Source organism: Nyctereutes procyonoides, unplaced genomic scaffold, assembly GCF_905146905.1.
Source record: "Nyctereutes procyonoides isolate TBG_1078 unplaced genomic scaffold, NYPRO_anot_genome, whole genome shotgun sequence".
Taxonomy (NCBI): domain Eukaryota; kingdom Metazoa; phylum Chordata; class Mammalia; order Carnivora; family Canidae; genus Nyctereutes; species Nyctereutes procyonoides.
In genome coordinates, this window is record NW_026575155.1 from 302,783 (window position 1) to 319,625 (window position 16,843).

Below are 16,843 nucleotides of genomic sequence, written 5' to 3' on the forward strand. Positions count from 1 at the left end.
AAATGACTATGCCCGGAAAGTGAGAGCGTAAAACAAAGCGGAGTGGGGGCGTTGGGCTCCCGTGTGCCTCGCGAGCCTCCGTTGCCTCAGGCGTTCGTTTCGCGCAACCTGCTGGGAGTTGTAGTCCCGGACCCGGGGGTGCCTGGGAGGCGGGAGGGGGGTTGGAGTTTCTCAGCGCCGATTCCGCGGGAAGGGCCCAGGGGCCTCACACTTCGGGTCGCGGGAGCCGCGGGTCTTACTCAGGGAGACGCTGCGCGTGGAGCCCGCGCCCCTGCTGTTCTCAGCCGGCTCTGGAGCGCGGGTGGGGGCGACGGGGCGGATTCCGGAGCGGGTGAGTGCGGCCGCGGGGGCGGGAGGGAGCGCGGGCCCGCGCGGGCCGGCCTCGTTCCGGGGCCTCCTCACCCGCAGCGGCCCCCCCGCGGCCGCCTCTGTGTTTTGTTTCCGCTGGTCCCCGGCGCTGTGACTCCCATTTCCGTTCGTGGAGACTTGAGGGAGCCGGGTGGGGAGGGGCGGGGGAGGCAGTGCGGGGAGCGGAGGGGAGGGGCGCGCGGCGCGGGCCCCTGGGCAGCCGCGCGCCCCCGGGCCGGGCCGGGCCGCCCGAGGCGCTCTCCGCTGCCGCCCGGCCTTCCCGGCCTTCCCGGCCTTCCCGGCCTTCCCGGCCTTCCCCGGCGGTCGCCGCGGTCTGGCCGGAGCCTGACGCCGCGGGGTGTCCGAGGGAGGTGCCGAGCCGGTCTCCTCGCCAGCTCAGCGCTGCGCTTCTCCCTCCCTCCCCTCCCCTCCCCTCCCCTCCGGCGGCCTTTCCAGACCCGTCCCACAGCTGCTCCGAGGCCGCTGACGGATGCATAGGGTGCCCGTGGGGAGCTCGCTTAAGAAACGAGGGAACGTCGAGGGGAAGGGGAGGGAGGACGATGGGTGGATGCAGCTCGCCAGCGCCTTTGGCGCTCTGCGTTCTGGAAGAGGAGCCGTTTGCGCGTGTTGGCAGTGCACTTGGGGATCCTGGTGTGCGCGGGTGCGCAGCGAGGAGAACAGTGCCTGATACCGCCTCGCGAGGTGAGGCGTGGTGCTTTAGGAGGAGGGTCCGCTTCCCAGATAGTTCCCACTGGCCGATTCCACCAGCAGCGACGCCGGGTCCGACGCGTGGGAGGAGCTGAGCTTTAGAGAGGTCCCCCGGGAGCCCAGGGCCGCGCGGCGGGGGCATTCCTGGGAACTGTGTTGTCCTGAGCCTAAGAAGAGATGAGGCAGCTCGGTAGGAGCCACCTTAGGGGAACGACCTGGCCTTCTTGGGGTCTTGATCTGGGGTTTCCAAGCTTGCTTGCTTGCTTTATTTATTTATTTATCTTTAAAGACATACTCTGACACTAGCCAAGCTTGCTTTATTTATTTATTTATTTATTTATTTATTTATTTATTTATTTATCTATCTATCTATCTATCTTTAAAGACATACTCTGACACTAGCCAAGCTTGCTTTATTTATTTATTTGTTTGTTTATTTATTTATTTTATCTTTAAAGACATACTCTGACACTAGCCAAGCTTGCTTTATTTATTTTATTTATTTATTTATTTATTTATTTATTTATTTATTTTTATCTTTAAAGACATACTCTGACACTAGGTGGGCTTAAGGCAGTTTTACCTGGACTGCAGATGTACATGCCGTAAAGGGAGGGTAGAGGCTTGGAGTAGCAAAATAAGGAGTGAGATGTTTAATTGGGGTGAGTTGTGGCACCATGGGGAGGCTGAATACTAGGTTAAAACTGTTTAGTCTCTCTCCAACTTCCAAGCCTACTAGATTCCTGGAAAACAAATTACACAGTAAAAACCCTCCACCAGTCGGCGGTGAGGGAGGCGGTCACCAAGTGTTTTAACCTTTCTCACCCTGGCTTCGACTGTTGGCTTTATTTTTAAAAATCAGAAACGCCTTTTAATTTCTTCCAGTATTTAAAAGTATTTGTTAGCTTGGGGAAATGCGTCCTCGGTCCTCCGGGTACCCCTATACTGTGCTGCTTACATTTATGTATTCTTTATTTTCCTTCAGTGGGCAAAATGGCCCTAACATCTGTAAACTAATCATGCACCGCAATGAAGAAAATGCAATCCTCACATTTATCTGTGGCTCCAAAAGAGAAAGTTATAAATGTAACTATTTTAAAGAAAACTAGCCTTTCTAGGAATTTTTAGTTAATTTGTATCCATTTTGAGAAGTGTTCTGAACCCCAGGTTAGATGTAATCTAGGAGAAACCAGGGCATCGGGTGGCAGGCAGACCTTAGGTGAAGAGGCTCCAAGTAATGTTCTCTTCTCCATTTTCTTAGGAACTGACATAGAATTCTGGAGAGTTGGTTCCAGAAAAAGAGCTAAGACTCGTTCAAGCGCTGGTATCAAAGATTTGAATAATTTCCCAAACCTCTCCACTGCTTCTCTAGATTTAGAGGGAGAGAAAAAGAGATCAATGAGTAACGTGATTCCCCCCCCCCAAAGTATGTAAGACTCATTTTTTTTTTTTTTACTTTATTTGGTACTTTGTGGGTAACTAATCTGTAACTTTTTCGGGAGATCACAGGATATCTTTTCAACAACTCCCTGTTTTAATGCTTGTGTTTAAGTCCAGCTACCATTATCCCTGCTAAGAAGCCTTTAGGGCTGTTTCTCAGCTTCTGGTTACTTTTTCATTTCTATTTTTCCATAGTTCCCAGAAATTGCACTTGCTTTATATTTTTCTTTTTCTTTTTTCTTCTTTATTCTTCTTTTTTTTTTTTAATTGACTATGAGGGGGCACATGGCTGGCTTAGTAGAGCATGCAACTCTTGATCTGAGGGTCATGAGTTCAAGCCCCAGGTTGAGTGTGGAGCTTATTTAATTAAAAAAATAATGAAGATAAAAGTAGATAATAATTTTAAAAAATACTAAGTAATGAAGATAAGAGTAGATGATGAGTGTAAGCCCTAAAAATAAAACTTAAGTGATTTTTTTTAAAGATTTATTAATTTATTTTAGAGAGAGACAGTGAGGATTGGGGAGGAACAGAGGGAGGAGAGAGAATCCACAGGCTGACACCCCTCTCAGCTAGAGCCCGCGGTGGACTTGATCCCAGGACCCTGAGATCATGACTTGATCCGAAACCAAGAGCCAGCTACCCAACCAACCGAGCCATCCCAGTGCCCCATGAGTGATCTTTTTAAGTGTTCTGCTATAAACCTCACTCTGTTTCTCACTTTTTCTGATACGGATCGGTTTTTATGATTGTGTGTATATACATTATTTTCTTATTTCTACCTTCTAATAAAGTTTTCTAGCATGTGGTGTTTTCTTACCATGGATACCCTTATTGGCTTCAGCTTCCACCTATCACCAACAAAACTGTCCTGAACATCCTATTATATCAGTGTGAGAATGTCTAATGCTTATCTAAGGAGAGTATTGCTGGGTCATAAATACAGGCATACTTGAGTTGAACAAATGCTGCTAGATTATTCTCCAAAATAGCTACACCTGTCCATACCTCATCACTAGCAGCAGAGGATTTTTACATTCTCACATCCCTACTAACACTCTGGTAGTCAGATTTCTAGTTTTTGCCTTGTACACACCAACACACATGGTGTACAGTTAGAGTTCTTTGTTTTAAATTGCATTTTGGGGGATGATGTGAATTTGAGCATCTCTTCGAATCCTTAGCTGTTTTGCTTTGCTTTCATGTGAATTTCCTTTTCCTATGCTTTATTTTTCTAATTTGTCCTGACTTTTTTTGAGGTTATCAACTTATAGTAGGAACTCTTTGTCTGCATTCCAATTATTAGTCCCTGTTATTTTTGAATATTGGAAATATATTTTCCCCACTCTGTAGCCTGTCTGTTGAACAGAAATCTTAATTTTTATGTAATGAAACCCATCAGTATTTGTCCTTATGGTTTATATGTTTGGAATTTTAAGAAATCTTTTTCTGTCCTTAGACTGCAAAAAAATCCCCACCATTTTCTTTTATTAGCTTTATAGTTTTACTTTATGTAAAGCCTTGAAGGCATCTGGAGCCAATTTTATCTGATGTATAATAGTCCTTATAGCTTTTATCTTTTCAACACATATTAATGGAATGGCTATTAAGGATGAGGCACCATTCCAAGTACTTTGTATACATCTATAAACAGATATCCTTGCTCTTGTGGAGCTTAAGTTGTCCTGTAAGTAGGTCCCTACTGGGTCATTACTTGTTTTGCTATAGTGCTCGGAATGAAATCCACCATTTTATGTATAGCATCAGTGAAAGGATAGGTTTTACTGGGAAAGGGAAGACTTAATTAGTCCACAGACAACAAGAAAAATCCTTAATCCTTTCATCATCCTGAACAAAAGTCGGCTGGGGCCTAGGCAGTCTGCTGGATGTGCATGTTGTGTATCGACTCACATGGAGAACCCCATCCCCTTATTGTTCTTCCTTTTTATAGGACGGGTGTGAGAGCAATGTCGATAATGTGGGAGGAAATCAGACCATTTTTATTAGCCTTGATTTCCGGTGCCAGATATTTAGAGACTAAATTGTCAGAAAACCCGCTTCTCAGCTGCTGGAGATGGTGAGACCTAAGGAGAGTTATAGCCCTTCTAAAGCGGGAAAGAAGATAGTTTTCTAGTACTACTGTGTGACAAATTACATTTAGTGGCTTAAATAAACCATCAATTAATTATATATAGTTCTGGAAATCAAGTCTGAAATGGATCTTTCTGGACTGAAATCAGATGTTAACAGAACTGTGGTTCTTCTAAAGGTTCTAGGGGAGAATTTGTTTCATTTTTCAGCTTTTAGAGGCTTTTTGTGTTTTTGGCTTGTGACTCCTTCCCTCCGTCTTCCAAACCAGTCACAGCAGACCGTTGTGTTTTTCTTGCTTTGAATCACTTTGGATCTCTACAGATTCCCTCTTTCATTTTTAAGGACTCTTGTGATTTTGTTAGATCCAATTGGGTAATCCTGGATAATCTGTATTTTAAGATGACCTGGTAATCCTAACTCCCCTTTGCCACGTAACTTTGCATATTCACAGGCTTTGGGTTCTTGTGTCTTCCAGAGACTTTGGTTCTTGAGAAATTGAGACCCGGCAGAGCTCCTCCTATTTTGGGAAGCTGGCAAAGTCCCTAATCTAGACTAATTTAAGTTCCTGAAGTCACTCTTGGGCAATTTTGGTCTTTGTGCTTTGATGATAGTAAAATGGAGAAAGATAATACAGAAATTATTGATAAAGTATGTTAAATGGACAGGTGCTGTGGACAAGAAGATAGAATAAAAGGGTAAAGAGGAGGCTAATTACAGAATTAAATGGGGTGGTAAGGGTATACCTCATTGGGGAAAGGAGATTTGAGGAGACATCAAAGAGGTGAGGTATGTAGCCAGGAGGACAGCTGGCGGGAAGTAGATGCCAGGCAGACCCGCTAGGAAGAGCAAAGAAAGGCTGGAGGGCAGGAAGATACAAGGACAAACAATGACACTAGTGTAGGAGCCGGAGGCAGTAGTTAGAGGGGTGGGGATGGAGGTAGACCTTGTAGAGCCTTGCTGGCCACCACAAAGTCTTTAGGTTTTACCGTAACTGTTCTTAGTCAAAGGAGTGCTATGCTGTAACTTCAGTTTTCAAAAGGATTGCGCTGGCTGTTGTATTGACTGGGAATGGATCCTAGTGGGGACAACGGCACAGCAACAGGGAAACCTGTTAGCTGGGACTGTGGCAGCATCCCAGGTTAGAGACTGTGCAGTTCTTGCACTCGTGTTGTGTTTGCGTATAGAGCCCATCTTTGAATAAACTGTGGTTCAGCCTCACCTAGAATGTGTACTTAGGTTGTTGCACCTAAAGTGTAACACAGAGCCATGTGCAGCCAAGCCTCCCTTAGACTCTGGATAGTTTTCATGAGAGTGGACTCAAAATAAGGTAGTTCTGTTGTAAAGATTATAAAGCATTTTAATGCTTGTGCCAGGTGCTCAGTAAATATTATTATTATTATTATTATTATTATTATTATTATTAGAATGGATATCTGAAGTCTTCATTTCATCAAATCTTGTAAGTGGGAGACTCCTTTGAGAATAATAGAATACAATACCAGATTTATTTAGAGGATAATGTCCTTATAAGTCAAAGAGTCAGAAGCATGTAAAAGTGCTTTCTTAGATGTAATAGTAAACTTAGAAAATTCTGCTCTGGACTGAGACTATACATATGGAGTCCAAAGACAAATTCATTGGCGACAGTGAGAAATAACAACCTAGAACTTAAAAGCATGAAGACCTCAGAAATGGCCACAAAGAAATGCAAATATACGCAGCTATTTTTTGCATTAATTAGCACTTTAAAAATTACAATGATTTTGTATTAATGGTAGTTTAAAGCAGCAGGTAATTTTACATAGGAGAATCAAAAATCAGTGGTTTAAAATACATAAAACCACATCTAAAAAATAAAAAATTCTAATATGTAATTGGCAATAATGTGCATATCTGTAATGATTCGTTACTTTATTTTGCTGTTTTAGAATATTGTACTGGCCTTTATAAGATGTCATTTATAACACAAATACTGGCTATGATTAATTTGTCACAATCATTATAATGTTTAGCAGTATATTTTGCTACTAAAGTACAGCTTTTAGCTGAACAACTATAATTTGTCTCCATGTTAATTTTTAAGGTGCAGGTTTAAATCCATTATTAAGATCGAGATGCTGTATAATAGTGACATACCTTTCACTTAATTTTGAAGTAACTTAAAATAGTATATGGACTAAGTTTGGGCCAAGAAACATCCCAGTAAATAACCATGGAACGATGAAGTCATGTCAGGTTCATATAAATCTCATTTGTGGATTTTCTTTTATATGTGAAGATCACTTTCTCTTCTGCTTTTATTTAAATTGGATTTCTACTTTTTATATAGCATTTCTTTTATGGAGATCATTTCAAAATGTCTTAAGTTTTAACTCTTTGCAGGACTGAGCTTTTGAAATACTCCAACCATGACTAAAAGAGAAGCAGAGGAGCTGATAGAAATTGAGATTGATGGGACAGAGAAACCAGAGTGCACAGAAGAAAGGTTGGTTTTTTTCTGAATTTACTACTTTTTATAATTATCAGTATATCTACTTAAAACTAAGAATCAGGCCATAGTTTTCAGGAGACACTCCCCCCTCCCCCCCTTTTTTTTTGTAACTCACCTCAGCATTTTGGGGGATAATGTATTGCTTTTTTACCTTTGACTTAATTGCTTTGTAGCTGGGAGGGAAAGACAGTTTTAAACTAATGGTAGTAATAGTGATGAAACAAGCGATTGTACTAGTTTCTTTCCCCTAGGGCACTCTTTGATTCTTTTTCCTTTCCTCAATGTTGGTTACTTTTATTCCAGAAAGAGTTTAATTCATAACCTGAAATAATTTAATAGACATCTATAAGTTAACTGCTATAAACTAGGAACTGTCGGGAGTATATGAATAAGTACCACAGTGAGACAAATACAATGTGGCCTGCTATTGTAGAGGCCATGTTGAATTTGAGGAGACATACAGGTATATGGATCGTTATGTGCACGGTACTAAGTATATACTGCAGTGAAAGGTGTTAGTTTTTGGAATAGTAATGGAATATTACTCCATTAAGGAGGTAGAGCAGGGGTAATGAGTTCAGAATCCAGGGACACAGTCTGGGTCAAAATAGAGATTTGAGAGTCAAGAAGAGTTTGAGGAAGATGATGGCTAAGGGTCCCTACATTTCTCTGTAAGTCAGGAGATGAGATAATATGTTAAAAGTAAAAGGAACTAAAGAGTAGTTAGAGGACTTCTGTGGAATGGTGAAGGTCTAGAACTACTCTGTGTTGAATAGACAAAATTACTAAGATTGACAGGACTGCTAAGTGTTGAGTGGAGCTGAGATTTAAAACCTTAAATTTTTAATAGAGCTTTTCAACATATTTAAGTATGCTATTTTCTCCTCCCAACTATTGGATACATACATGTATGTGTGGATATGTGTTTATACATATATATGTGCATATATTTATTTTTACGTATACACACACAAATGGCCCACATAAACCTAAGGTGTTTGCTCTTTGGCCCTCTACAAAAAATCTTTGCAGATGTCTCATAAAAGAAATTGATAGTTACTATGTTGACCTCGGGAGTAGCTGTAAAGAAGCAGTTGTTGTTATGAAGCTGTACTACATAGTTGTTGGTCAGGAATTTAGGGCCAGTGATAGGAGATCATCCGCTTTTTCATGAGAAATTCAGATTTTTGCATGAAGTTGCCCAAGGTTTAAATAGTGGCAACAAAATAAAAGTTTTTTAACTGTTGAGCTCACATAAAGTAAGTTTTTACAGATCTATCTTCAAAAGACATTTTTTTTTAAAGAATGATTGTTACAGGGGCAGCCCATGGTTCAGCGGTTTAGCACCGCCTTCAGCCCAGGGCGTGATCCTGGAGACCTGGGATCGAGTCCCGTGTCAGGCTCCCTGCATGGAGCCTGCTTCTCCCCTCTGCCTCTGTCTCTCTCTCTCTCTCTCTCTCTCTGTCTTTCATGCACCAATAAATAAAATCTTTAAGAAAAAAAGAATGATTGTTACAGAAAAAAAACATAACCTATTGTGCTATAGCTAAAGAATTTGGTAGAAATGCTTAACTGAAATACCCAATTATTTTACCGTAACAAAAATAATAGTAATAATTTACTATTATTTAAAAATCTTTGTTTTTATTTTTTTTTTTTTTTAAGATTTTATTTATTTATTCATCAGAGAGAGAGAGGCAGGCAAAGACACAGGCAGAGGGAGAAGCAGGCTCCATGCAGGGAGTGTGACGTGGGACTCAATCCCGGGTCTCCAGGATCACGCCCCGGGCCAAAGGCGGCGCTAAACCCACTGAGCCACTTGGACTGCCCTAATCTTTGTTTTTAACCATGAATGGTCTATTATAAACTTTTAAAGTATTAGAAAAAGTTTAGGCTATATACATTTATTGAATTTCATGCATATATCGCATTATATTTGGAATTTATATGAAAATGGAACTTGACAAATTTTTAAATACACAATGCTGTTTTTGACAACTACAAATGAGATTTAAATCATATTAAAAGTAAACGTGCTGTGAATCTTAATTGAATTCCAGATTCACCAATTTAGCAGATATTATTTGGTGTCTGTCTTCTCTTTGACTCCGTATAAGGATTTGAAAAAAATATGTAAAATTATTTGCCAAAGATTTTACACTTAAGGAACTTATGATTTCATAGAATTCAAAGTATGAAATAACAATACAAAAGTGTCTCAGAGTTTCAAAGCAGGAATATAATTTTTTTAATGTTGAACTGTATTATAACCAGTAGTTCTCAGATTATATTAAATTGTAAGTATTTTATATAACTTAGTTTCATACCTCATTATTTGTGTTGGGAGAGGAAATTGATTAGTAGAGATGGTATACAAATTTTGAGGAGACTTTTCCATTCTGGGCCTAAAATTTTTAAAAATAACTTGAAAATGTATCATTTACATTTCCCTTTAAATATTGTATATGCAGTATTGATAGGCATATATAAATGTGTGTGTGTATGTATACATATTGATAGGCATATATAAACGTGTGTGTATGTATGTATACATATATATATATCTAAGGAGATCTATTTGTAAGGGTGCTTTAAATTTCAAGCTCGCATTTTTCTGCAATGTAGTGTTCAGTTTGGCAATACCAGTTGGTGTTAGGCCTACCACTATGAATGGTGTCTATGCAGAAATGAGTTTCAAAGACCAGAAATGTGTATTGAATTTTGGTTTCAGCATATTGTTACTTTAATGTCCAAGGTACAAATAATTAACTATTATGTCCTTTAATATTTAGTATTGTTGAACAAACCTACACCCCAGCTGAATGTGTAAGCCAGGCTATAGACATCAATGAGCCAATAGGCAATTTAAAGAAACTGCTAGAACCAAGACTACAGTGTTCTTTGGATGCTCATGAAATTTGCCTGCAAGATATCCAGGTAATATTTTTTTCTTTGGAGATTTATATTTCAGCATTTAAGTCTGCCTTAGATTTTTTTTTTCTTTTAAGGTTTTATTTTTTAGGTAATCTCTATACCCAATGTAAGGCTCGAACTTACAACCCCCTGGGCAAGAGTCACATGCTCTACCCACTGAGCCAGCCAGGCACCCTGAAATGTTTTTTGTTAGCATTTTGCCTTTATAGCTATAGTCTTTATAACTAAATTAGACCTGTATTAAAATATTTAAGCATTTAAAAATAAAAGTTCTTGCAGTAAAATTTCCTCTGTTTAAAATTATATTTAAAAGATTGAGTATTACCGGCACCTGGGTGACTCAGTGAGCTAAGCATCTGAATCTTGAGCTTAGCATCACAAGTTCAAGCCCCACATCCAGCTCCACATTGGGTGTGTAGCCTGCTTTAAAAAAAAAAAAATCTTGAGTACTAAATCAAACATTTGCTTTCTACTTTAACAAATATGAAATAAGTTTAAATAAGTGTGAATCGGTGCCTAAACATAAAGTAATGAGAAACATACTGACCTTGGAACCTGGATGAAGTGTGTCCTCCTCATACTCTGTTTCTAACTAGGTTTTAGCTTCTTGTGTATTAGTTTCCTTATCTTTAAAAGGAGAAAAGTTGACTAAATGATTTTTACATTCCCTTCCATTTTTATTTGCTCTAGTAATGAATTTTGGATAAGAAATTAAACACCAGTGTTTATATTCCTTGGGAGTTTATTGCAGTAGGATTTTACCTGTAGTAGTATTTTAATAATATATTATGTTTACAGCATATTCATAGTCCTGTTTTATTTTTGGTATTCTCTGAAGAAAGGTAATATTTTCATGTATAAAGGGTTGTAACTTAGGATCACTCAGATAGTTTCTCTAGACCTTCCTCGAACATATAAGTGTTAGAGTTTTATAGTTTTATGCTAATTTATACAAATACATAGTGTATCCTCTTTTGGATTGTTTGGTTTATCTTACTCTTTACTTCCCCCTTTGCCTGTCTTGTCATATGGCTATTCCATATGTTGTAGGACTTTTTGCCTTTTTTTTAAAAAAAAATTTCAAATCATCATATATCTATTATTTTCAAATAGGATTTTGATGTAGAATAAATTGAAATGTTTTAATGAAATTTGTGTGTTTCAGTTGCCACTCAACCATGCATTTATCTTTTCAGTAAGTCTAGTAATGTTGGGTGTGGTGCAGGCGAGGATGTTCTAGAATTAGAGAAGTATGTGGGTCTAATATTATAATTTTAGGATTTAAAGCTTTTCTCTCAGGGAGAGAATAAATTAATCATTTTGGAAGGTAATCTGGTATTTAGTGTCTATTAGGTGACAGAAATCGTCACCTCGGTAAGCAAAGTTGTACATCTGAGCTGTTAATTGTATGGTTGTGCTGAAATTGAAAATAACTCAAATGTTCCAAAACCAGGGAATTAGAGAAATAACTTCTGTAGATTGGTATCTAAGGCAGCCATGACAAATTGGTTAACTGGAGCTGTCTGGGCAGTTTATCCTGAATGAATAAATACTTGCAGAACATTTCTACATTTATTTCATTTCATATTCACATTAGTCTTTGAAATCAGCATATTCTTAATTACTTTCTGCAAATGTAGAAACAGATTTAAAGGAGTTAAATAATTTGCCCAATGCATAGCTATAAAGAGGTACTTGGGAATTTGAACCTATGCCTGTGTGACTTCAAAGTTTCACTCATTTGAGGCAAACTTTTAAGAAAGTTAACTCAGAATCCCTGGGCTTCACCTAATAGTCTCATATGTAAAGAAGGGAAATTTGGACTTGATCTCTTCTTTTTGCCTTTCAGCTCTAACTTCTGTTGCTTTTCTTAGCATACTTGTTCTACCCAAAATGAAAGTATTACTTGCAAAGTACCCAACACATCATAAGTTCTCCATAAACATTTAGTTACATAAATGGAAATTCACATAATTCATCTATCATGGAATTCCAAGCTAGCCTAGGACCTAAGGCATTTTGCATTCCTTCCTGTCTCCCTTCCTCTCCTCATAAAGAATGTGAGATTAGCAGTTTCTCTTCTTCATGTCGACTAACCACATGCACCTGGAGTCAGAATGCTTGCTGCTTGTGGTGATGCTTCTGTATTTTCAGATGAATGCTGACTGGAAAGCCAATGGAAAGTAGCAGGGTTGTGCTAATTTGAGGAGTATGTGCACTAGCTGGTATATTCATTACTACCTGAGAGTTCATGTTCAGAGTTCCACATGCTGTAGCTTCTAGTAAATCATACCAGTGTCTACTGTGGAGAGGAGAAACCAGGTTTTTTTTTTTTTTTTTTTTTTAAGATTTTATTTATTTGAGAGAGAGATTGTTCGTGAGAGAGAGCACAAGCACGAGTACGAGTGGGGACAGGGACAGAGGGATAAGCAGGCGCCCCACTGAGCAGAGAGCCCAACATGGGGCTTTATCCCAGGACCCTGGGATCATTACCTGAGCGGAAGGCAGACACCCAACTGATTGAGCCATCCAGGCACCCCAATAAATCTTGATATTAGGAGAGTTCTTAACCAAGCATTAGTCAGAGACTTCTTTTAAGGAGTAAAACTGCCATGTCTTTCTGCAGGATTACACAGTTTGTCTTATCCCTGTTTGTGTTAGACTTAAAATCATTTAGGATTTTAGGTTTTTTATGGCTTTTTTGATACTAGAAAACATATTTGTACCATGACTACAGTATTGACTGAATTCTTGGGAATGGGAGTGGGAAGAGCTTTGTATCTCCAGCTGCATGGAATGCAGACACACAGATACATACATACATTATTCAAGATAATTGCAGTACAGGTCTACTTTTAAAATGATGACAGTGTCTGGAAGTCTGAGTTATTTTTTGTCATCGGGTTGCCATTGTGTGAAATGCATTCACTGTAAGGAGGTAAGATGGATAAAAGCACTAATACTGAAAGGGTATAGAATTATGATTGAAGATATTAAAGCTAGATCAGATAGTAAGGTCATAAATCCTTTAACTTTATTAACTTCATTACAAGAAGTTTAGAGTTAACCTGGGTCTTAAATGTATGGCATTGGTTATAATGGGGACATGGCAAAAATTATGTTAATAGATTCATATAAATCTCCCTGTTAATTAAACATCCTTGCTTATTCATGACAGATAAGTTAAATTATCTTCTGCCTAAAATATACTTACAGGATAATCAGTTGCCTTTTGGCATTATTTAAAATCCTAAACTAGACTCCAGAGCTGGAGAAGACCATCACCTCAAATAAATTTGGTTAATTTATGTTGTCCTTAATTACTACCATAACGGTTAAAATATGTTTAATTTTGGCAAAGAATTACATGATATGGCAACTTGGATAATTAGATGTGTTCTTATAATTTTGTTAGTATGCCTCAGTAATTAAAGTCCTGTTTAGTACATCCGTTTATATTAAACCTGATGACTGAACCAAAGTAATCTTAATTATTTTCTCATGTTTAGCTGGATCCAGAACGAAGTTTATTTGACCAAGGAGTAAAGACAGATGGAACTGTACAACTTAGTGTACAGGTAATTTCTTACCAAGGTAAGCTACTTTTATAACTACTTAAAAGTCTTAAGTCACATTTTTTTTAAATATGGGAGAACTCAGTTTTACAAGTTTTGGGTATTTTGGATGGTTGTCCAAATTACTTAATGTGATTTTGTAGTCAAATATTCATGCTTTTGGTTTAATTATTATATCTGTCAGGGTGAAGCAGAGATAGTATAACATATTCTTTTTTTTTTTTTGTATGACATATTCTACCTATTTTTCTCAGGGAAAGATATATTGTAAGGTAAAGAGAACTGGAAGAATGGGTTCTGGTTGACTTTCTCAGAACACCTTAGCAACACTGCAGAACTGGATTGCCAAAGAAGCTGCTGCCCTTCCACGATCTGGAAAATACCAGATCTGAAAGCCATCACTATAGCTGTGAGCTTAGAACCATGCTGCCTTCACAGTCATCCACACTAGCCAAAACATGGGTGTGAGGTGCCTGCTTGTCCCTTAACTCCTTACCAGATAGAAGGCTTATGCCAGTGATTCTAGAGCCAGAATCACGACTGGAAACCTCGCCACAAGGAAATGTAGTCCCTACAGTTTAGCACAGGAGAGTGGAATTTGCAAAAAATATTGAGTGACTCAGTCAGCCCTATCCATCACAGTATTTTACTAATCTTGTGTAAGTACAAAAGTTAGAAAATTAAGAAACTAATTTTCACAGGCTAAATTTTAGTTTTTAAAAATGTACCTGGTTAGGAATTCTGGCCAGAGTTTTAGATCAATTTTAATGTTTGTACATATCATATTGCTTATAATGGGATTTCACAAATCATAGTCTTAGAAAAAAGAATGGTAGTTATCCCCTCCTGATCTACAGTTTCCCCAATACTGACTATCATTGGCAATAAGAAAGAAATTCTTTATCTTTGAAAGCCTAGTGACCTCTTAGTGCAAGTGTATTTAGGAAGAGCTGACTTGATGAAATTTGAGTGGGGACTCAGAATAAAACTTAGAAAAAAATTTTTTCAAACGTTACAGGTATATTTGAAAAAAGTGATTTATCTTTATACCATGTAATAAATTGTAGCAATACATTTTATTATGGAGTTGGCTTTCAGAGAGGATTTAAGTTTTATTTTTTTCTTTCAAATACACTTTGATTAAATTTAATGCAGATTATATAACAGAATCAGTGACCAAACAGTATCATATTAACTAATATGCTAGTTTCTTAGAGCTGTCATTTTAATGGAAGTATCCGAGATGATTTTATACAGGGCTAATTTATTCTGTTGTGACTGTCTTAAGAATTTGGGGTTGTTGATTCATTCAATTGAAAACGGAAATCAGAAGTTAGTAATGTGAATTTAATCTAACAAACTTAGTGCCTATTCATTTTTAAAACATGTACTTTGACCTTTGAAAAGAAAAACAGCCAGTAAATTATTTTAATTTGCTTAGAAGGACTTTTTAAAAATTCTACATGTGGGTAACCATTCATTTATATTCTCGCTGGTCTGGTTTTTATTTTCTAATCCATACTGGTACTTTTTTTCTAATAAATGTTTATATGTAGTTGGGTATGGCGGTGGTGTTTTCTGTATTCTTTCAGATGAACAGAAAAGTTGCAAGAGTAGTAAAAAAATTCCTGAATGTCCTTTACCTAGATTCTCCAAATGTTAACTTTTATTACATGTAGCTTTATTTCCATCCACCAATCCCCACATTATTTTTAAGAATAAGTTGCAGACATGATTTTCTTTTGTCCCATGATTTCCTTCTGTCCACATACACATGCATCAGTGTATGTGTCTTCTAAAAACAAGGAATTCTTTTTTATGACTACATTACAATTATCAAAATCAGGAAATTAATATTAACACATACTGTTATCTACTGAAATTCTAGTGAATAATTGTATTTATGTCTAAAAGAGAGCATTAGCTCTACCTTTTGAGAACATATAAACTAAACTGAATTTTATTTTTTAGTGGCTTTTTTGTTTTCATGTATATTTACTTTTTTTTTTTTTATCCCACTCTTAAGGAATTGAGCCTAAGCTAAACATCCTTGAAATTGTAAAGCCTGCGGAAACAGTTGAAGTTGTCATCGATCCGGATGCCCACCATGCTGAAGCTGAAGCACATCTTGTTGAGGAAGCTCAAGTAATAACTCTCGATGGCACAAAGCACATTACAACTATTTCAGATGAAACCTCAGAACAAGTGACAAGATGGGCTGCCGCTCTGGAAGGTTATAGGAAAGAGCAGGAACGTCTTGGGATACCTTATGGTAATAAAATACTTAATTACATGTTAAGTAGAACAATAAGAATTAAACTTGACATAGAAGATACTAGAGTCAATAAGTTATAATCTCTTTTCAATGTAGATTTTTCTTTTTGGAAAGAATATTGATTTTCTGTATCTCTCCTTTTATCCCCTTTGAACAAATGCTATCCCAGGTGCTAAGAAGACAAAAAAAAAAAATACTGTCTTTAGACTGTTCAATGTAATTGGAGAGAGAGAAAATAAATGAAAAGAAATATATACCATAAAAAGTAGCATGGTTTTAAGCTGTCAGTAACTTATATAAAGAGAATGTGCTATTAGGATCTCAAAGGGATCAGGGACACCTGGGTGGCTCAGTTAGTTGAGCATATGACTTTTGACTGGCTCAGGTCAATGTCTCAGGGTTCTGGGATCGAGCCCCAAGTCAGTCTGCCTGCCTCAGCACAGAGTTTGCTTCTCTCCCTCTCCCTCTGCCCCTCCTCCCTAAAATAAATAAATAAATCTTAAAAAGAAAATAATTTTTTTTTAAGATTTTTTTTATTTATTTACTCGTAAGAGACAGAGAGAGAGGCAGAGACACAGGCCAAGGGAGAAGCAGACTCTCTGCAAGTAGTCCGATGTGGGACTCAATCCCAGGATCATACCCTGGGCCAAAGGCAGACCCTCAACCGCCGAGCCACCCAGGCATCCCGAGGAAAGAATAATCTTAAAGGGATTGCAGTGGCCTGGTGAACATTGGGGAAAGGTTTATTATAGATAAACAGTTGAGCAGACGAGGACAGTTCAGATAGGACATGTGCATGCAAAAGTTAGACGTAGGAGTGAGTATACAGGAGTGGCAAGAAGATTTGGTGGAGTTACTCTCTAGCATTATAGAACTGGCTTTGATAGATGGATGTGACCATGGGAGATGAATGTAGCAGTAGTATATGACATACATTGGAACAGATAGAGACTGAATGAAGGGAAAATAGGAGCATGTTAT

The 16,843-nt window shown here is 38.3% G+C and overlaps 1 protein-coding gene across 4 annotated transcripts in view; it reads left to right on the top strand.

Annotated features, from left to right (window-relative positions):
* The window catches only part of GABPA (GA binding protein transcription factor subunit alpha), a 34,410-nt gene that overhangs the window by 265 nt on the left and 17,302 nt on the right, over positions 1-16,843 (top strand). The window contains exons 1-5 of one of the 4 annotated variants that reach the window (XM_055313424.1): positions 198-331; positions 6,970-7,072; positions 9,871-10,015; positions 13,522-13,606; positions 15,614-15,859. In XM_055313424.1, the coding sequence (XP_055169399.1) occupies positions 6,996-7,072; positions 9,871-10,015; positions 13,522-13,606; positions 15,614-15,859 (553 nt within the window). In that variant the 5' untranslated portion in view covers positions 198-331; positions 6,970-6,995. Of the gene's footprint in view, positions 1-197; positions 332-908; positions 1,051-4,864; positions 5,726-6,969; positions 7,073-9,870; positions 10,016-13,521; positions 13,607-15,613; positions 15,860-16,843 lie in introns of those variants that run through there. The other 3 variants (XM_055313425.1, XM_055313428.1, XM_055313426.1) reach the window with 3 other exon arrangements.